The sequence below is a fragment of the Poecile atricapillus genome, chromosome 28 (genome assembly GCF_030490865.1).
Source record: "Poecile atricapillus isolate bPoeAtr1 chromosome 28, bPoeAtr1.hap1, whole genome shotgun sequence".
In the NCBI taxonomy this organism is placed as follows: Eukaryota; Metazoa; Chordata; class Aves; order Passeriformes; family Paridae; genus Poecile; species Poecile atricapillus.
Window position 1 is genome coordinate 3,158,613 of NC_081276.1, and position 18,724 is coordinate 3,177,336.

The following is an 18,724-nucleotide window of genomic DNA, read 5'->3' on the forward strand; positions in this document are numbered from 1 at the left end:
AAAACAACAGCCTCCAACAAAATAGCTCCCAACACACAGCACCTTGTGGTTCAGAGCAGCCCAGCAATCCCAACTCGATAACTCTTTAGCAGTCCCAGATGTGTTACCTGTGTTACCCTCACAGCCTGAGGACCTGCAAAGAGGTCAAGTGGTTTGCCCAGTCAGGGCAGTGCTGCAGGGGCTACAGGAACCTGTCTCCCTAAGGACTGTCCACACCTGGCACTTCCAAAAGGCAACAGGTCACAGGGAACAGCCACTGTGCCTTTGATCCTGGCTGTACTGAGCCCTTCTGTCTGCTGAATAAGTTTCAGCTGCCAAAGCAAAATGATCACATCACCTTTGGCAGAGGTCTGTGATGAGGGAGGAACAGTCCTCCTGCCTGTGGGGTGCTTGTAAGGGAAAGAGAATGTAACAAAGGGAGGTGAGTAGTGATGCTGTTAAAGGCCAAACTGTAGAGACAACCAGAAAAAAAAAAACCCAAACAATTACAAGCTTCTTTTAATTGAGGCAAAGAACTCATGGGAATAGCACAGGTATAAGAGAGACTTGAAGTGGAAAATAGAATCTGTTTGTGAGTATTTTGTGTTTCTGTCTCAGCCAGACTGCCAAGAGGTAAGGACTGGCAAACCACTGCATGAGCCAGGCTCGTGGAAGGCAGGTATGTAACAGCTCTATCGTGCTTTTTCGGACCTTCAAAAAAACTGCTTTAGATACAGACCCCAGGCAAGGCAGGGTAAGAGGTATGCAACCACAGGTGCCTGCAAGAGGGGTGTGTGTGTGTGTGTGTGTGTGTGTGTGGAGAGTGCAGGTGGCAGGTACAGTGCCTGGGGCAGGTTCCCACAGAGCACAGGGGGCTGCTCTGGCAGATAAAGCCGCACTGGCAGCGAAAAGAACGAGCACAAGGCTGTGGCATGGAGGGGATGCATCAGGCTGCTGGCTGGAGGACCTGCTACAGGTCAACAGGCACCCGGTAGGAAGTAATGAGGAAACCTGGGATAAAGCCAGCTGTGAGAGCCGCTGTGTGGAGAGATGGAGAGCGAGGGACGGCTCGGAGGTGGCAGGCAGAGAGCTCAGCTGGCAGGCTCGGTGTGGCCCTGAGGGACAGGGCAGCGGCCGGAGCCTGGAGCACAGGGCCGGCACCGTAAGGCCTCAGCCTCTCCCTGCTCGGCACCGAGGGCTGGACGGCCGGGCTGGCGGGGTCTGAGGGCTGAGCCGGGCCCGTCCCACGCAGGATCGGGCCCGGCCGGCTCCGGGCACCCGCGGGGGGCTCCGAGCGGTGCGGGACGAGCTGCAACGTCCGGGGCCTGGGCCCGCCCTGTGCCGCCATCCCAGCGGCCGCCAAGGCCCTACCCGCCCGGCGTAGCCCAACCGCGGGCCCGCAGAGGGCGAGGGGAGGCGGCGGCTCCGCGCTTGGCCCGGCCGCGCCCGGACACGGGAGGGTCCGCTCCCATCCCGGCCCGCCCCGCCATGGGCGCCCAGTCCGCCACCTTCCCACAATGCCCGGCGGCCCCGCCCCGCTCCAGGAACGCGCGTCCGTGCGCCCTCCCCCCCCCCGCCACCGGCCAACCAAACCCTGCGCTCCGATTGGCCGCGGCGCCTCGTCCCGCCCGTCCGGGCCCGCCCCTCTGCGCACCGCGCTCTGCCATTGGCCGCGGCCGCTGCCAGTCAGCGCTTGTTTTCGGCGGCAGCGGGTTGGGTTGCGCCGGCTCGTCGGTGTCTCGGCGGAGCCGTGCGGAGGGAGCGGCGGCGCAGCCGGGCGAGAGCGGCGCGGGGGCGGCGGCGGCGGCGCTGGCGCTGGGCCCGGCCGCAGCACTCGAGGCCGGGGCGAGGCCGGGCCGGGCCGGCGCCGCGCAGGGCGGGAGGGTGGGGAGGGAAGGGGGTGCGGGACGCGGGACCGGGCCGGGCCGGGCTGGGCTCCCGGCCGTGCGGAGGACGGTGGTCGGTGCCGGGGGGGTGGGGGGGTGGGCGGGGGCGTCCCGGCCGCGACGCGACCATGACTCTGGAGTCCATGATGGCCTGTTGCCTGAGCGACGAGGTGAAGGAGTCGAAGCGCATCAACGCCGAGATCGAGAAGCAGCTGCGGAGGGACAAGCGCGACGCGCGCCGCGAGCTGAAGCTGCTGCTGCTGGGTGAGGAGCGCGGCGCCGGTCCGGCCCCAGGGGCCGCCGCGGGGCCCGGCCCGGGGCTCGGCAGGTCCGGGTGGCCGGGCCGGGCGGGGAGCGGGTGTGGCGGGGAAGCGGCGGGAGCCATCCCCGCCTCAGCCCGGCGCTCGGGGCCGCTCCCGAGCCGTGCGGGGCGGCCGCCTCATTGGCTGCCCTTTGTTTGATTTTGTGATGCGTTCGCTGTCAAAATGGGTTTTGACACAACCAGGAACTAAGTAGCTGAAATTCCTGGTTGTGAAGGCGGGCACGCACGCGGGCGCGTGAAATTTGTCTCGAGGAAACGATTCTCGGGAGTGTGCTGGCCTTCGTTGGCGTGGGGAAATCCGCTGATGGGGTTGGTGCTTTTCAGGATTGTCGGTGAACTCCTGGGCCTTGGGTGAACATCCGTGGAAAAAACTGGCCTCCAGCTCCTAAACCACGTCCTTCCCCTGGGGCAAGACGTGGGAGAGGCAGCAGGGCTGGGAGCACGGTGTGGTGGTTCTGGAGGGGGACGAGTTGTGTGTTGCCTGTGGTGTTCAGAGGTTGGGATCACCTGTGCAGCCATAAGAATCTAGGTCTTCGGGTGGAAACACAGTAGTGTTCCCTGTGCAGATGGGTAACTGTGCCGTGTTTAGATGAGTTTAGAGGGATGGGTAATCAGTTGCAAACTGAGACTTGCAGGCGTGTACCTCCTTCTTCAGCAGTGAGTTTGATGTTCATGCCTTGGTAGCCCCCAAATTTAAACTTAAGTTTCAGTTTATATGTGTACCGTGATTTAGTACTGCTTGTGTCTCAGATATTTCCTGCTTTGTGTCTTGAATACTGTGTCATCTTGAGATGAAATCTGAAGCAGATCTGATGGATCTGTTAACAAGCCATTAAGGTCCAGCTGAAGAAGGAGGTTGACCCTTGAGAAAAAAAAGAAACCAAAACCACTTTGCAGAAGTGGGGGGAGGCCCTTTGGAGGGCTCCAGTACCAGGAGTGGTGCCTGGTGATAACTGGCAAGCAAAGGCCAGGGCTTTCCTTCTCACCCTGAATCCTCCACGATTAATGGATTGCTGTTCTTTGTGTGAAAGGTGAAATCGAGGGCTTCACATTTCTGCTCTTTGGAGATGCTGTGGCAATTTCTGTAAGGCTTCTTGGAGAAGAGGGAAGGTGTTCCTCACTCTCATGCTTCCCTAAAAGCAGTCCCACAGAAGCAGCTGTGTCAAAATAGGTTGTCGCTATAGGATAGATCTGGGTTAAGAAGATCCCACTGGATCTAAAGATTTCACTTTAGAAATAATTCAGATTGCTCAAGAATCCTTTCTGCTTTTCTAAAAGATACAGATTCAGCATCAGATTAAAAAAGCATACAGAGGGTGGTTATTATTGGGTAAGCAACACTCCTAGGTGTAGCCAGTGTTTGCAGGATGCTTTTCACTGTACAGAGCACGTTGCCCACCTTCAGCTGGCACAGGTAACCTGTGTTCTCTCTCCTTGGTGTAACTGCTGCTTGCAGGGATTTCTTCTGTGTTGCTCCTGTTCTATGGAGTTCTTATATTCACAAGTATTAATGATTGACTTAATGAGAGGGCTTTCTCAAAATCTCCAAAATTTTGAGTGTGTGGAGGGAGTTTTCCACCTTATAGAAACTGTCAAATTTTTCTTGTCACTACATCTGGTGACAATTACTTTGTTGAAGCCTAAAACAGAAAATTGAGGTGAAGAATAACAGTGCTAATCAATGATGAACCTGTTAATAAGAAGTTCAAGGTGTTGGATGTTGCCATCTGGTACAAGGGAGTAATTTGTCTTTTTACTAGGTGGGGAGGATATTTTGTCCAAAAATGACGTTTGATTAAGCAGGGATACTGTTGACTGAGCAATGTATTTGCAAGAGCTCCTGAGGTACTGGGGGATCTTTAGGAAGTTACTGTAAACTCTGCTGCTTTCACATGTTGGCAGAAGAAGGGGTGAATTCAGATTGTCTCCCATCATGTTAAAAAAGGGTTTTGTGCCCTCAGAGTTGTAGATCTTGCCCACCAGAGCTTGTAACCTGCTGGTGTAGTGCTGTGCCTCAGGGAAAGCAAAAGGCACCTTTAAAATAAACCAAACAAACCAAAAACCCACCACCAATAACCTAAACCAACCCCCAAACCAAAAAAGGGCAGTGATGGAGTGACAGGAAGAATCTGTGTTTGAACTCTTAAGTTCTGAAGCAAGTAAAGGTCTGGTGTTGAGGTTTCTCTTACATTTTCATTGTTGAAATGCTTTGAACCACCACCTTTTTTTTTTTTTTTCTCTCAGTTTTGGTTGCTGTGGTAAAAGACAAGGAAGTATTTCTCACCACACTGACAGAAACCACAAAAGATTTCAGTTTCCAGTTTTTCCCCTACTTAGGGTGCACCTTTGTGTTCGAGATGGAGATAGTTTGCTTCATATTGATAGTGTCTACAGTGTTAATTTCTGGCTGTGCTGACATGATTTCTGTCACTTCTTGCTGTTCATTTCAAACGTTCTGCTTCTAGTTAGGTGCTTGTTGCTTTTATCTGAGCATTTTTATTTGTTTGCTTTTTAGCCTACCAAGATAAAATGAGTAACTGAGTATCTACATGAGAGTGGTAATTGTGTATTGGGATGAATGAGATCCTGTCTGAACCATCTTTCCCCTGGTGTGAGGAGGCTCTGGTGGTGCCTGTGTGGAGAACCAGGGCTTTTCCAGTGTTTTAACCACAGGTCAAAAGGATTTGTATCACTGACATGATATATTTTGAGTTTTTTGTCTCGGTAGTCAGGTGAGCTGAGCTGCTGTGTTAGAGAGGTGTGGGGTTTTTATCAATATCCTGCATACTGATAGTAGATTTTAGAAGACTGAATAAAAGCACTCCACAGAAATGTAGTGGTGTCCATTTAAGCTGATAAAGTGTGGAGGTAAGCTCATCCCAAGTAAGACCTGGCCCGTGTGTCCTCTCCACAAAGGACTGTGTGCACGGGGCAGATGTCACTGGGGACATCCCAGTTGAATTGTGAATTTAGCAAAGCTCTGGAACTGCGTGGACGCCGTCCGATGGCGTTTTTCTCTCCTACTCACTCTGTTATAAAGTTCCCACTGTCCTTTGGTATCATCTGGTGGCCTTCACATGCTGAATGACACTCCTTTGGGGCCATAAATGTAGGAGTGGAAGGACCTGCCCGGGTGACGGTGCAGGAAGCCGGCGCTGGAAGGGCTGCCCTGCGCCGTGTCCTGCCCTCCCATCTGCTCCGGGCCCCGCCAGTAAAACCTGCGAGAGGAGGAAGAGAAGGAAGCAGTGGCCTTGCTGAGCAGGCTGCAGCCCGTGGGGACCCAGGCACGGCACCGACAGCTGGGAGCAGTGGCCTACTCTGCTCTCCCTGCCAGACGCCATTTTTAACTCCCTCAGATCCAGAGCAGGATCGCAGGAATGCTGCCACAACTGGGGCTCTGCGCTCAGCCCTGAGGAACAAACCTCTGCACAGTAGTTTGGGATACAAGGCAGATGTGCTGCCTGGGTTGTTCATGTCAGACGGATAAGCAAAGAGTTTCTTGAGCTCCGTTCTCCTTTAGAGTTGATTTATTTTTTTCCCATTGTGTTCGGCTCTTTCCTGTGAAAAGACACATCGTGTATAAGGCAAAGAGCATTTTGTGCCAAATTAGAGCAAAAGAGAATTTTCTGTTTACTGGGCTTCTCCTGGCCACTCACTGCTGTCTGGGTCTGTAGCACTTTCCTGGCTTGAGAGTGTGTCCAGGCCCTTCCTGGCTGGTTGTAGCATCTTGCTGGAGTATCTGGGAATAGGTCAGGTGTGACGGGCAAGGGCCTCTTGACGCAGGACGTGTGGGAGTGGCTGTAACGTGAGATTTGGAATAAGTACCAGAGCTACTTTTGAAGGCTGCTGTAAAGGACAAGGTGTCTTCCTTCCACGCTGCTGGGTTTGTAGTGGGGATGAACAATCCAGGCTGTCTTTTAGCAGTCTAGGAAGTGACAAAAAGGGGGTTGGAGTAGTGTGTGCTTGGGTGTAGTGATAGGAGCTTTTATCTGTCGTGGGCTTTGCTCCTGGTGGCTCCTAACTCACTCTCTTGCATCCTGTAGGCACTGGGGAGAGTGGGAAAAGCACGTTCATTAAGCAAATGCGTATAATTCATGGCTCAGGCTACTCTGAAGAGGACAAAAAAGGCTTCACCAAGCTGGTGTACCAAAACATCTTCACTGCCATGCAGTCTATGATAAGAGCCATGGAGACCCTGAAGATTCTGTACAAATATGAACAGAACAAGGTAAGCTTCTCAGTTTTTGCACATATCTTTATTCAGTGAGGATTTTGAGTTCTTGTTTGTTTGTGTCTTTCTGCATTGCAACCTCAGCGACGCTGAACTCTTTCCTACAAACTTTTAATGACATTTTCTTGATACCCAACTCCTTTTACTTGGTTGTGTTAAGGGATGGAGTAACTTTGCAAGGTTGGTGCACTGGTGTGCCTAGTGAGTGGTTGGAGCAAGGGATTGGGATGTGATGGTAGGGATAGGGGGGTGTTATTTTTACTCATTTCAAGGATTCAGGGTTGTTAAATGTGTCAGCATTTTCTTTGCATATGTTGCTGTTCTTATTGGAACTTGAAGCAAAATTCGTGCTGGACACAAAAGACACAGACCTATGCTGGTAGCTATCCCTGTTTCTGCAACCCTTCTGTTTTTCTGATAGCTACTGACCAAGAGTACAAACCTTTCTTGAGGAATTTTGGTCTCAACCACAGAAACATACTGATTTTGGAACCAGGAATTAATTTTAGACAGATCTGATCTAAATTATTTTATCTTTTTGAGGGGGAGGACAGTGAGAGTGAGGGCATGCCAGGAAAACAGATTTTTTTTTAGCATATTTTGCTTTTTTTAATACTTAGTATCCTTAATATTTTGAAGTTGTATTTTATCTGACCTGTCACAAAGTGTCTTGGAGCTGATTTTGAATAATTGTTTGTAGGGAGTAGATGGTGCCCCTTTCCTGTTTGTGGTGAGAATAGGCAGAGTGTGAGAAAGCTTTGCCTGTGCTTTATGTAAGGCATGGTGGAGAGGTTCTGATAAATAAAATCTGCCAACTTCTGCTTACTATAACTTGTGCAGAACTTTAGTTTGGTTTTTATTTACTGGGGGTATTGGCAAAAGCCCCTTGGTGTGGATAATTACCTCACAAACTCAACAGGCTGTGCTAGTTACTGTAGTCCTTCCTTTGCTGAGCCATTGTAGGGTGGATGTTTTTATCCCCCCGGTTTTGGTTTTAGTTTTTTTTTTCACTTTTTCTCTCTTTACTTCTTCTTTTCAATCTCCAGGCCAATGCAGTGCTGATCCGAGAAGTGGATGTAGAAAAGGTCATGACATTTGAGCAGCCATATGTAAGTGCAATTAAAACATTGTGGAACGACCCTGGAATACAAGAGTGTTATGACAGGAGAAGAGAATATCAACTTTCTGACTCAGCTAAATAGTAAGTGTACAATCACTGGCATGCTTGTGGTGGGAGTGATGGTCTAACAAATTATACCTGTCCACATTGTTTTTTATCCAAGTCCAGAGTTTGTTTCTTTATCATTTGCTGCTTTTCTTGAGAGTATGAAGTGTTCTGGTGGGTGTTCATACATCTGCTCTAGGATATACCTGAGGCCAGAATCTCCAGAGTATTCCATCTGTATTGCTCTGGGGCAGCAGGAGTGCTGCTCTTTTTCTTCAGGTTTGTTTCTGGCCTACAGGTGTACATGGATATGTAACTCAGATCTTATTAATTATAAATCCATTAAATTTGGCAATGTACAGCGGATGTTTTACATTTATAAGTAAATAACTGTATGTTTCTACATTTCTAAGTAGAAAACCTCAGATTTGGTCCTGAAACATAAAGCATCTACTGTGGTTACACTTCCTCTGTAGTAAAGATTGTCTTCCCCACTCCTATACAGAGTTGATAAAGTTGTTCTTAGTGTATCTGTTTATCCTCCAAGGGGGCTGGCTGGTGAAATACTCATTCCCAAAAATATTATCTGTTAGTTTTCCACACCATATTTAAAATAATTCAGACAACTTCTGCCTTTCTCATTACTCTACAGAAAGACTTCATGTAGCAGTTTTTACATCTGTATATTTATGTGCTGCAACCTAAGGTAGTTTTTTTTTTTTTCTTTTTTCTTTGTTATTTTTTTTTCCACTGTCCTGCTTGCAGCTATCTCAGCGATGTGGATCGTATCGCTACCCCAGGATATCTACCAACTCAGCAAGATGTGCTACGGGTTAGAGTCCCTACAACCGGGATCATAGAGTACCCCTTTGACCTAGAGAATATTATCTTCAGGTACTGGAGGTGTCTTCATGTTACAGCTGAACTGAGGCAGCAGGGAGGTGGTTTCAGCAAGGATAAGTTCTGGGTTGCTTTATGTGTCCAGATGGTTTGGGTGGATGTGTGATGGGTGCTTCTCTCACTGGGATGTTTTGGCTGTCAGAAAACTGAACCTGCTTTTGAATCAGTGACACTTCAAACCCAGGGAACCATCTTGGTGTCCTTCCTGGGCAGGATTGTGCTGCTGCCATCTCAGGCAGCTGAGGGATGTGCTGAGAGCTGAAGCCACCACGGCCTGGCACTTTTTGTGCAGAAAGACTTCCCTGTACCCAGCACCTGCCTTGAGAGCTGTTTTTTTGTGCCTACCTTGTGCTCTCAGGGTGGCACTGAAACTTGCTGCAGCAACAGATGGGCTTTGCAGGCTTAAGCCAGCAGCTGAGCCTGGCATGACCAGGCTGAACACAGCAATATTCCTGTTTTGCTCTGGTCCTCTCTGCTCCTCCCCAATTCCACAGTGTGGCATTGCCAGAGAGGAATGAATCCTTTCTCTTAAACCATTTGGTTACAGAAAGGCAGAAGTCTCCTCTCCCTGCTGTGTTTTGCTGACCTAGGGAATAGGTGTAGGGTTTTATCAAAGGTGAGCCACGTGTGTGGCACTTCAGGTGAGTGCCAGAATGACTTTAGTGTACTGTACAGGTGGGACTTGAAACTGAGAGGCTGAAGTGTGTGACTGTTAAACAGCACATTCCAACAAAAGTGTAACGACTAAAGAAAGATTTGAGTGGGGGAGAAGCTTTGAGGCAAGCAGGTGCTTTAATTAAAAATAAAAATAGTTTGCTCATGTGACAGAGCACAGTTTTGAAGGACTTGTCTTTTCAGAGTCAGGGCTGCTGCTGAGCAAACCTGCAGAATGCAACATTCTGTGGCCATTCTTTCAGTTTGGTGTATTTGTAGACCAGAGTATTTTGTAAACTTGCTGGTTTTGTTAACAGGCAGATACTGTCACAGGTTAACTGGAATGGTAAAGAGCCAAATTAATCCTCATTGTTTGCTGCTGCTTTGCATTCAGAGGAGTGCAGCTACCTCTGTGATACTCTATGTACTTCTCTTCCTTAGAATGGTGGATGTTGGAGGTCAAAGATCAGAACGAAGGAAGTGGATCCATTGCTTTGAAAATGTGACTTCCATCATGTTTTTAGTAGCACTTAGTGAATATGACCAAGTTCTGGTGGAATCGGATAATGAGGTGAGCCAAAGAATGGGAACTCTGCAGGAGGGAGGAAGGAGAGGAGGAAGAAAAGAGGGAGGAATGTCTTTGTAGTTTCTTGAAGGCTGGTACCCAGGTGCTTGGTGCCAAGTTGGATTAGCTACTATTATTGGTTTTGGCCTTCAGTTCTTGTTGTAAAGGGAACATGAGCCTGGACGGGTCATGATGTCCCTGAGGATGGAAAAGGCAGAGGGCATTCAAATCATCTGGACCTCTCAAGTGAAAAATGAAATTACCTGAAATTGCAGAGTCCCTTGTGCCATGGAAGGCACTGTGCAAGTGCTCCCAAATCATCCCTTCCTTTTCCTGCACTTCAGGAACCCAGTGACCTGGCTTACTTCAGGCTTTGCTCTCTTGTGAGGTGGTGACTTCACTCTTTGAAGGTGCAAATCTGAATTTTGGCACTTGCTAACAGATTAAAATCATGCTATTAGATAACAAGCTGCTCTTTTTCTAGTAGACTAAATATGCTCACAAAGTATCATTGGACAGGCCTCTCATGACTGTTAAAGCATAAAATCTAAATTTTAAGTATTTTGATGTGAAAGGCTTGGCAAATAAATGAAGCTTCAGTCCCTCAGACTTTGCATTTCCTTTCCATTTATTGGTCCAGCTTGAACCAGACTCTACCTGGGGCCAAAGTATTTTGTGTACAATGTTTGAGATGCTGAATTACTACAGATCTGAGTGCATGTGCAGGCAACAGAAAGGCATTTTAGTTCTCCTCTGTGAAAACAGGGCTTTCTTTTTCTGATTTCAGAACCGGATGGAAGAGAGTAAAGCTCTCTTTCGAACCATTATAACTTATCCATGGTTCCAAAACTCTTCTGTTATCCTCTTTCTCAACAAGAAAGATTTGTTGGAAGACAAGATCCTGTATTCCCACCTTGTTGACTATTTCCCAGAGTTTGATGGTGAGTGGCTTTTAAGAGGGAACACTTGATGGGGTGGAGGTGATTTGGTTAAAACTTACTTGTTTTTTAAAGAACACTCAGATCTAGAAGTGGAGTAAATATTAATTGGAGAATGCCTACAGCAATAAGAAAACATCACAAAAAAATCTTAATCCTGCATAGACACTGGAATATGATAGGATGATCAAATAATGAGCCTCTTCTAAATGAAGAATTATCTCTCCAATATTCAGTGCAAAGTATTAAACATTGGAAGTCTAACTTGTGCATATAACCAGTTTCATAAACATGTAAACCAGTAAACCAGCAGTTTACTGGTGTTCTGGACCTTTTAAGCCTCTAGTCAAGAGGTGACTTGAGTCTTTGTTTTGAGAAACTGACTGGTCAAATACTCAAGTTGTTCTGATGATGGTGCTAAAAATTCTTCCTGCAGCTTGAAATTCTTATTAGCGTGCCATCTGCTGTTGTGGGAAAATAATGTCTATGTGAAACAGAGAATTTCCCATCTGAAACAAAACTCCTTAGCCAAAATATTATTTCAGGTTCTTCAGCTGAGTGAATTTAAACCTGGCTGGTAACACACCTGTACAGGGCTGAAAATAAAATCAAAGTGCTGGAGGATGAGATCAGGCCATGCTCTCGTGTATTAATTCCATAATTATTTGCTTAAAAAATACGAGGTAAAGGAAGAATTACCATTTTGCAAACAGCTTTCATCTTTTAAAGGACCAAAGAAATTACTCTTGGTTAGTTGTCCTCCCACATCTGGAGTTCCTGCTTGGAGGTCTGGTGGGAGCACCAAGTTTTTCCAGCAGGCTGGGAATGGCTGAAGAGCTGCTGCCCAAACAGTGCCTGCTTCAAATGACAGCTGGAGACAGATGCCAGCTTCCAGGGGCATCGTGTACTTGCATTTTCTCCTACAAGTAGCTCCTTCAGGGGTGCTGCATGGCCTGTAAGTGGGAGGTTGCCCATCACATTTCCTCTCAAGAGATGGTACTTGCCATGCAACAACAGCAATCCTGTGAAAGAAATTGCAGTAGGTGATTATTTTCTGGGTTCCTGTCACCAATGTGAATTAAAAACTGGCCAAAATTCCCATTTTTAGCTCCTGTGAGGTGACCAGCTGGATCAGACTGACTGTACTTCTGGCTGGCATTAACCCTTGTTTCCAAAATACACATTTGTGTCTTTCAGCCTGTGAGATCCACCTGTATATTAGGAAGAAATTTACACCCTATTTCCATGGGAGGGGATTTAATAGTGTCTGTCCAGCATCTGCCACTGCTACCCAGTGGATGCTCCCACCCAGAGTTGTTCCAAGGTCTGAATTCCAAAGCAGGGTCTGAACTGACCCATCAGTGTCTGCAAAGTGCCCCGTGCCCTTATGGGGTTTGGTTAGACAGCAGAAAAGCATAAAACACTTCAACTCTTGGAACTTTTATCCTATAAATGATCTTAATTTCTTCTTTAAAGCTCCGTAACCCACAGGAAAAGTGCTGATGGGTCAGTTGGTGGATGTGGGGGATGCCTGGGAGTGAATCCATTCACTGGTGTCTCTGTTTGCTGCAGGCCCACAGAGGGATGCACAGGCAGCCCGCGAGTTCATCCTCAAGATGTTTGTGGATTTAAATCCCGACAGTGATAAAATCATCTATTCCCATTTCACATGTGCCACAGACACAGAAAACATCCGTTTCGTCTTTGCAGCTGTCAAGGACACCATCCTACAGCTCAACCTGAAGGAGTACAACCTGGTTTGACCTGCTCTGCTCTTGCCCCTTGAGAGGCTTCTTTGTGAAGAAAAGACAAAAAAATGAAATTTTAAATATGACAGGAAAAAAAAAAAAGTTTTAATTTTTGATGATGTAATGATTGCAAATTGTCTGATCTGTGGAGTGGCAAGTGCTCGGTGTTATCCTGGAGTCTCATGTCTCTGTCCACAGAGTAGTTGATTTCATATTTTTAACAAATTGCTTTTATGTCACAGTTAACGGGGATATGCCTCATTTCTTCAGCACCTTGCTTACTTCTTAATTTTTGCCAAGCAGCTAAGGCAGCCTCATCTTGATCTTTCCTTTGTTGCTAAGCCACCTTTTTTTTCCCCCCCCTTTCATTCCCGTGGTATATGTAGAAAAAAAACCAAAAATCCCCAACACTTTCCAGCTGAGATTGTGAATTCACTGGACTGTGGGAGTGCAGAATGCTACTGGTCCCTTTGCCTTGTGCTAGAGGGTGCCTCTGGTGTAATTTGCTAATCCTGCTTCCTTCCCCTCCTTCTTTCCTTTCCCTTCCCCAGGACACGCTCCATGGTTCACTGTGATGAAATGTTGGGGAGGAGCAATTGCTCTCCAACTATTGTGCAAAAAAAAAAAAGAAAAAGGCAAAACAAACAAACAAAAAAAAAAGCCATCACTTTTCCATTCTTTATATGTTCTGAGTAATTTTTTGTTATCAATTATAAAAGGTATGGAGACTGTGATTTTTTTTTTTTTTTAAATTATTGATGTTCTATACATAGTTTGCTATGTGTTGCTGTATTTTGTTCATGGACTACAAATGATGGAAGCTCTTGGAGCAATAGCTGCTGAGCCTGGGGAAGTGCCTGACTGTAATTGTTCTTTATTTTATTTCATTTTTATTTCTTCTTTTTTTATTTTTTTTTCTCCTTTTCCACACACATAAACACATCCCACCCACACCACAAGCGCGTGGCCGTGTGCGCACAAGGCTCAGTCTGCAGAGAGGAACTGTTTTGTTGGGTAGAGTTTTTGATATCAATCAGCAACTTCTCTATGCAGCAGTTACCAAAAGCACACTGAGTGGTTGTGCCATTCCAACATCAGACTTTGCCTGGATTGAAAACCTTAGTCCCGTGCCATCCTCTAGGTCTTTCCTTGCTGCCTCGTAGCAATCAAGCCTTGTTTTATTGCATTTTGTGCCAGTGTGTGAATGACTTTGTAAGAATTCCTCAGCCTTGTCCAGCTTGCAGAGTTTCAGAGAGGACCAGAGCTGGAGGGTGACAGGCTCTGGTAGGATTCTTAGTTGGGGAGATTGAGGATAGCTCTTGGAGGGTGCAGCAGTTGTGTCTCTCCCGTTTGTGCATTCCCCCGAGGCACACGCTGCTGTGTCCCTCTTTGGAGGAGTATGGGATCCTCTTTGGAAGCCTTGCACACATCCTTGCTCCAGGGTGCCTGTGATCACTGTTAGCTGCTGCAGAATCCAGAGAGCCCTGCCCTGGCTGCTCCTGGTGCAGCAGGAGAGGAGAAGAGAGGCAGCAGCACTTGCTGGAAGGCAGAGTGGATGTAGTTCTGGATTCTGAATGCCTCCTGAATCTCCACTGAGCAGGAGGAGGTGAAGCCTTTGCCCTTAGGAGAGCTTTATTTTCCAGGAGCTGAGGCAGGTCCAGGTGCTGGAGGGCTGCTGCCAGCCTGGGAGAGAGAAGTGCATCGGCAAGGCAGGGAGAGAGAGAGTGGGAAGCAGGAGATGTGACCCACACCTGGACGTGTGTCAGTCAGCCATCACTGATGCTTCTGTTTCAATTCCAACGAGTAGCATTGGGTCCAAATTCTCTGGATCAACCAGATTGCCCCCTTGAAGGCTGCCAGTAGAAAAAAGACTAAATGAGCTGCACTGTTGAAGGGGGCTGTTGATATTTTGTCTCTTTTGTAGACAGAGCACTACATCAGTGTTTTGCACAACATTGTAAGAGTAAATCTATCTGTCTGAGATGCTTAAGATGCTTTGATCTAGAACACTAAACTATGGAGGGGACATAATTTTGAATAATTCTGTTGATAGGTCCCTCATTTTCCTGAGTAGCTGAGCGAAGCCTCTGTGGGCTCAGAGCACTACAGAGCAAAGCAAGCTCTGCTCCAAGTGATTACAGAGCTCTAGTTGGAACAGTAGCCATGGGACCAACAGCTGAAGAGCCAGTCTGAGTGGTGATGCTGAGGGAAACATAGCATCTCTTTAGGCTAGCCATGCTCTGGACTGCATTTAACCCTTGGGAGGAATGAGAGGGATTCCCATGTGTCAGACAGCTTTGCATCAATTTTACTGCTTTTTTTTTTTTTTTTTTTTTTTTTTAATCTTTATGCCAAAATGATCCAGTTTGTAGAAATTGTCTTATAAAAAGGAATTTATAATCATCTTCATGTATTCTAAGTGCTGTTCCTCTGAAGCAGACGGCAGCACCAGCCTCTTCCGCTTCTGTGATCCTTTTGTAAATGGTTCACACTACAGCTGTTGCCAGCAATGAGCCTGGCACTGATAAACAGCTTCTTGGAAAATGACTTCCCAGAAGTTTCTCTTTTCCAAGGTGAATGATGGTGGTACTTCCACTTGAATCAGAAACTTTTTTTTTGTCTTGTTTTGTACCTTCCCCTTTCTTTAAGAGCTGCTGCCCTGGCACAGGAGGAGGGATCTTGGCATCTGTCTCTTGCAGAGTGACTCTGCATCGTGGCAGGCAACTGTGGGAGGCTGTGGGCACAAGGATTTAGGGAATGTGCTGTACCTTGTGGGGCACCTGCTTGGGGAAGCTGTTGGCCTGAGAACTGGCTCAGGGTGGGGAGGGAAGGGCCGAGCGTTGCTCAGTGGCTCTCGTTGAGTTCCTGCAACCTCCTCCTGGATTGGGGTAGGAATGGGTCAGACCTGTACACATCACCTGGAGTTGTCTGTGACTGTATCATGTGTGAGGAGATACCAGTGTTAGCACGTGCTTTCCTTAGTAAGCAGCTGCTTGTGTGCCTCCAGCTTGGCCAGTGAAGTGCTCCTGCAGAACTGGCTCCTGTCTCTGTTGGCTGGCAAATGCCTGCCCTAGCAAAAGTGCCAAACCTTAAAACCAAATTTGCCTGTATCAACCTTTCTGAAAGTGAGGCCTGTCAGAATTCTCTGCAGGTTGAGAGTGACTTTCAGAAGAGAGGTAAAATTGGGTTGTTGTAGGGAATCTAGAGTCTGAGGAGTTGGTCTCCTTGCTAACCTCTGCTCCTTGTGTACTTTTAATCTTTGTTCTGTTAAAGAAACCATCATACTTTGAACCAGTTTGAAACTTGAAGTCAGTGAGCAGAGGACCATCCCTTTTCCTTGCACCATTCCATGTGGATTGGCTACCTGGTGAGCAAAAGCCCCTTCCAGCTGCAGCGTGTCAGCTCCTGCCCTTCCTGCCTCCCCCCTTCTCCTCGAATTGGATTCTTTGGTCTCTTGTTGTTGCTTCCTAGCAATGTTGGCCTTGCGTTCAACTATGGTTTTTCTTCATGTGTTTTATTGGTTAAAAAAAAAAAATTAAAAAAAAAAGACAAAAAAAAATTTAAAAAAAAAGACAAAAAAAAAAAAAAGTACTTCCAGAGTGTGCTGACCATTGTATTGTCCTGTACAGAGCCCAGGTCGTTAGAGTCCAGCAGAGATAAAGTGTGTTATGCAGCACCCAGTTTTTTAAGAGTATGGTTTGTGCCAATGCCCCTTCTTTAGTAGTGCCAGAGACTCTTTACAAGTGCCAATGTGGTGGAAATTATTTGGTTATACTTGTATATTATAGGATCCTGATTTAAGACAATTTAAACATTATCCTATTTAAAAAGAATACTATATAAAATGCTGTTTTTAAACCTTGTCATTTGCAATGCATGTATTGTTGTGCGTGTTGGGGGGCGGGGAGGGAAGAGGGTGGGGTAAAGGAGTTTCTGAATAAGATGCCCAGTGTCAGGATCTATTCAGACTCCAAACTGTCTCATTCCAGTCCAGGAGTGTGATTGTTTCTTGGAATGATCCCACTCTGACTGCTGGGCAACACGCTTATTACAGAAATATCTGATGGAAATTGATTTTCATATCTTTCTCCTGAAATAAACTCTCTGTTTGAAATTGGAATAAATTTTGTTCCTAAAAGCCGTGGTGGTTGTGTGTGTGTTTCTTCTCTCCTGTCTTCCTCTCTCCTTCTTCTCCTGCAGCTGTGCCTCCTGTCAGAAAATCAGGACTCTGAGGCATAGAAACAAATGTTTTGGTAAATAGAAGGTATAACACACCATAATTATACATTATGCACTGTACCAATAATTCTGAAGCGTGAGCAGTGTCTGACTGGGGGTTTAAGGTGCAGAGATGCAATGGTGGCATCTTGAGTTGAAGTTTTCCAGGATTTTGGGGTAGGATTTCTAAGGGAAGTTGTTGGTGTTTGCTGCTGCCTCTTGCTGTGGTGTCGGCCTGTTGCAGGCACGGTTCCAAGCAGGATATCTGTTGCCAATATCAGGAATGTTGGTGGAACCAGAACTGCTTCCAGTCTTGTCTGTTAGAAATGTGGACTGAAATATGAAACGTGGCTTAAAATCGTCCCTTAAGGAGTCCAGGGCTGGATGACTGTGAAAACTTCCACAAAGCCATTTCCTGAGATGGAGTTTATAGAGCTTAATTCCTTTTCTCTGGGCTCATTCTCCAGGAATGTTGCATTAAATCAGCTGGGAGTGGGTAGAGATGGCCAATTTCCTCTATGCAAAGGTTTCCTGTGTTTTCAGGAAGCTGCAGCTGAGGATGTTCTGCTCCCTTTGAGGTCACTTAGCGCAGGTGAAGCTGCAGCTCCTGGGCAGCCTGAAACATTCTGTTGTCTCCCACCAGGAAGGGAGCAGTGATCTGGAGGCCAGAGCACTGGCAAGGGCTTAAATTGTCATTTTTTTAGTTATGGGTGAGCTTTTATTGCTTTTTTCAGTGGCTCTGTCCCCTCACAGCTGAGGAGCAGCTCCCTGTTCGTGTCCTCGGCTCCCTGAGTCGCGTTTTGTGCTGCTCTTCACAAAGAGCCAAATCCTCTCTGTTTAAATAAAGCAAAGCAACAACTTGAGGCTCTTCCAGGAAAAGATGAAGCCTTTAACACCCAGTATTCCCAGCTGGCCTCATGTTTTGGCCTTTTGCAGCCCCCAGGTGTGCGTGGGGCTGTCCCTGGAGCGTGGCAGTGGAGGAGCAGGAGGCTGGGGCAGCCCAGGGAAGGCGGCAGATGGAGCCCATGCAGGAGGCTCACAGTTGCTGCTTTCCCAAGGAGCACTCCAGCCCAGGCTGGATAAAGTGTTCCCAGCAGCTCAGAGAGCTCCTCCTCACCAGCTCTGCACCCCAGAGGCTCTCAGCTCCTCTGATCCTGCAAGGAGAGGTGTTGGGAGCACGGGAGGCTGTGGCATGGGGCACCTGCCACTGCCTGCAGCGTTCCTGTGGCCTGCAGCCTGCTCCAGAGGGAGGGACAGCAAAGCAGGGCTGCCCCAGCTGGGCTGGGGGCCAGGGGAGTGTCCTGATAAAGTGAGCTGGGCCAGGGTTGTGGCAGGGCTGCAAATCACTCTAGACCTGGCCACTGGACCTCCCTGCCAACACCAAAGCAGATCCTTGGGGTTGTGCACACAGGTAAACCAGACATGAAAGAAATAAATTTTTGTATTTTTCATAATTAAAAAAATCCCATATGCAAGAAAAGGGCAAAGAAGAGTTTGGGATTTGCCTTGTCCTTGGACAAACATCATCCTCCCAGCAGGAGGAAGCTCTTTCCTTTGAACATCCCCTTTACCCTCTTGGGAAGAGAGGGAAGTATCTGTCCAGCATAAGAATAAAATGCCATTTGGAATTTATAAAGCAGGAATACAAAGCCTCCCTCCTGTAGTTCAGGTTTCTCCCCTGTGTTATCCTGATCCCACACAGGACTCTGAAGCTGATGTGCAGCTCAGGAGCTCGGGACCAGCTTGGCCTGTGGAATGGCAGCTGCTGTTGGAGCATTTCTGTCAAGAGCTTCTCGAGCCCTGGGCTCAGCGAGGGCTCGTTCTAACCCAAGCTGCTTCCTGTGTGCTCTCCCAGTGATACCAGTTTGGTATAATTGTCCTCCAGCTGCTTTATCTCCTGCCATGCAGCCTGACCAGGAAGTTAAGCCTCCACAAGCAATTTTTGTAACATCTCCACCACCATGGGGGGAGAACTGATGACTTTTGAAGAGTTTTTGTGGCTCCCATGCTGGACTGTGTGACAAAGACTCCACTCTTGGGTTGTGTGAAGCTTCTGGGTAACCCCAGCTGCTGAGCTGGGTGAGGATGTGGCTTGTCAGGGACCTCAGCTGCTGCCCA

The 18,724-nt window shown here is 47.5% G+C and overlaps 1 protein-coding gene across 2 annotated transcripts; it reads left to right on the forward strand.

Annotated features, from left to right (window-relative positions):
- Nucleotides 1–1,939: 1,939 nt before the first annotated feature.
- GNA11 (G protein subunit alpha 11) lies at nucleotides 1,940–16,526 on the forward strand. 2 transcript variants are annotated; one of them, XM_058858664.1, is made up of 7 exons: nucleotides 1,940–2,129; nucleotides 6,231–6,415; nucleotides 7,465–7,619; nucleotides 8,349–8,477; nucleotides 9,579–9,708; nucleotides 10,490–10,643; nucleotides 12,213–16,526. In XM_058858664.1, exons 1-7 carry the CDS (start codon nucleotides 1,994–1,996, stop codon nucleotides 12,401–12,403), a joined length of 1,080 nt encoding a protein of 359 aa, XP_058714647.1. In that variant the 5' UTR covers nucleotides 1,940–1,993; the 3' UTR covers nucleotides 12,404–16,526. The 2 variants fall into 2 exon arrangements, with proteins under 2 accessions (XP_058714647.1, XP_058714648.1); XM_058858665.1 differs by lacking the exon at nucleotides 1,940–2,129 and adding an exon at nucleotides 6,002–6,070.
- The last annotated feature ends 2,198 nt before the right edge of the window (nucleotides 16,527–18,724 follow it).

Coding starts and splice junctions, on each gene's coding strand:
- GNA11 (XM_058858664.1), top strand. CDS start 1,994: ATGACTCTGGAGTCCATGATGGCCTGTTGCCTGAGCGACGAGGTGAAG. Junction 9,709..10,489: donor TGGTGGAATCGGATAATGAG/GTGAGCCAAAGA, acceptor TTCTGATTTCAG/AACCGGATGGAAGAGAGTAA. Junction 10,644..12,212: donor CTATTTCCCAGAGTTTGATG/GTGAGTGGCTTT, acceptor TGTTTGCTGCAG/GCCCACAGAGGGATGCACAG.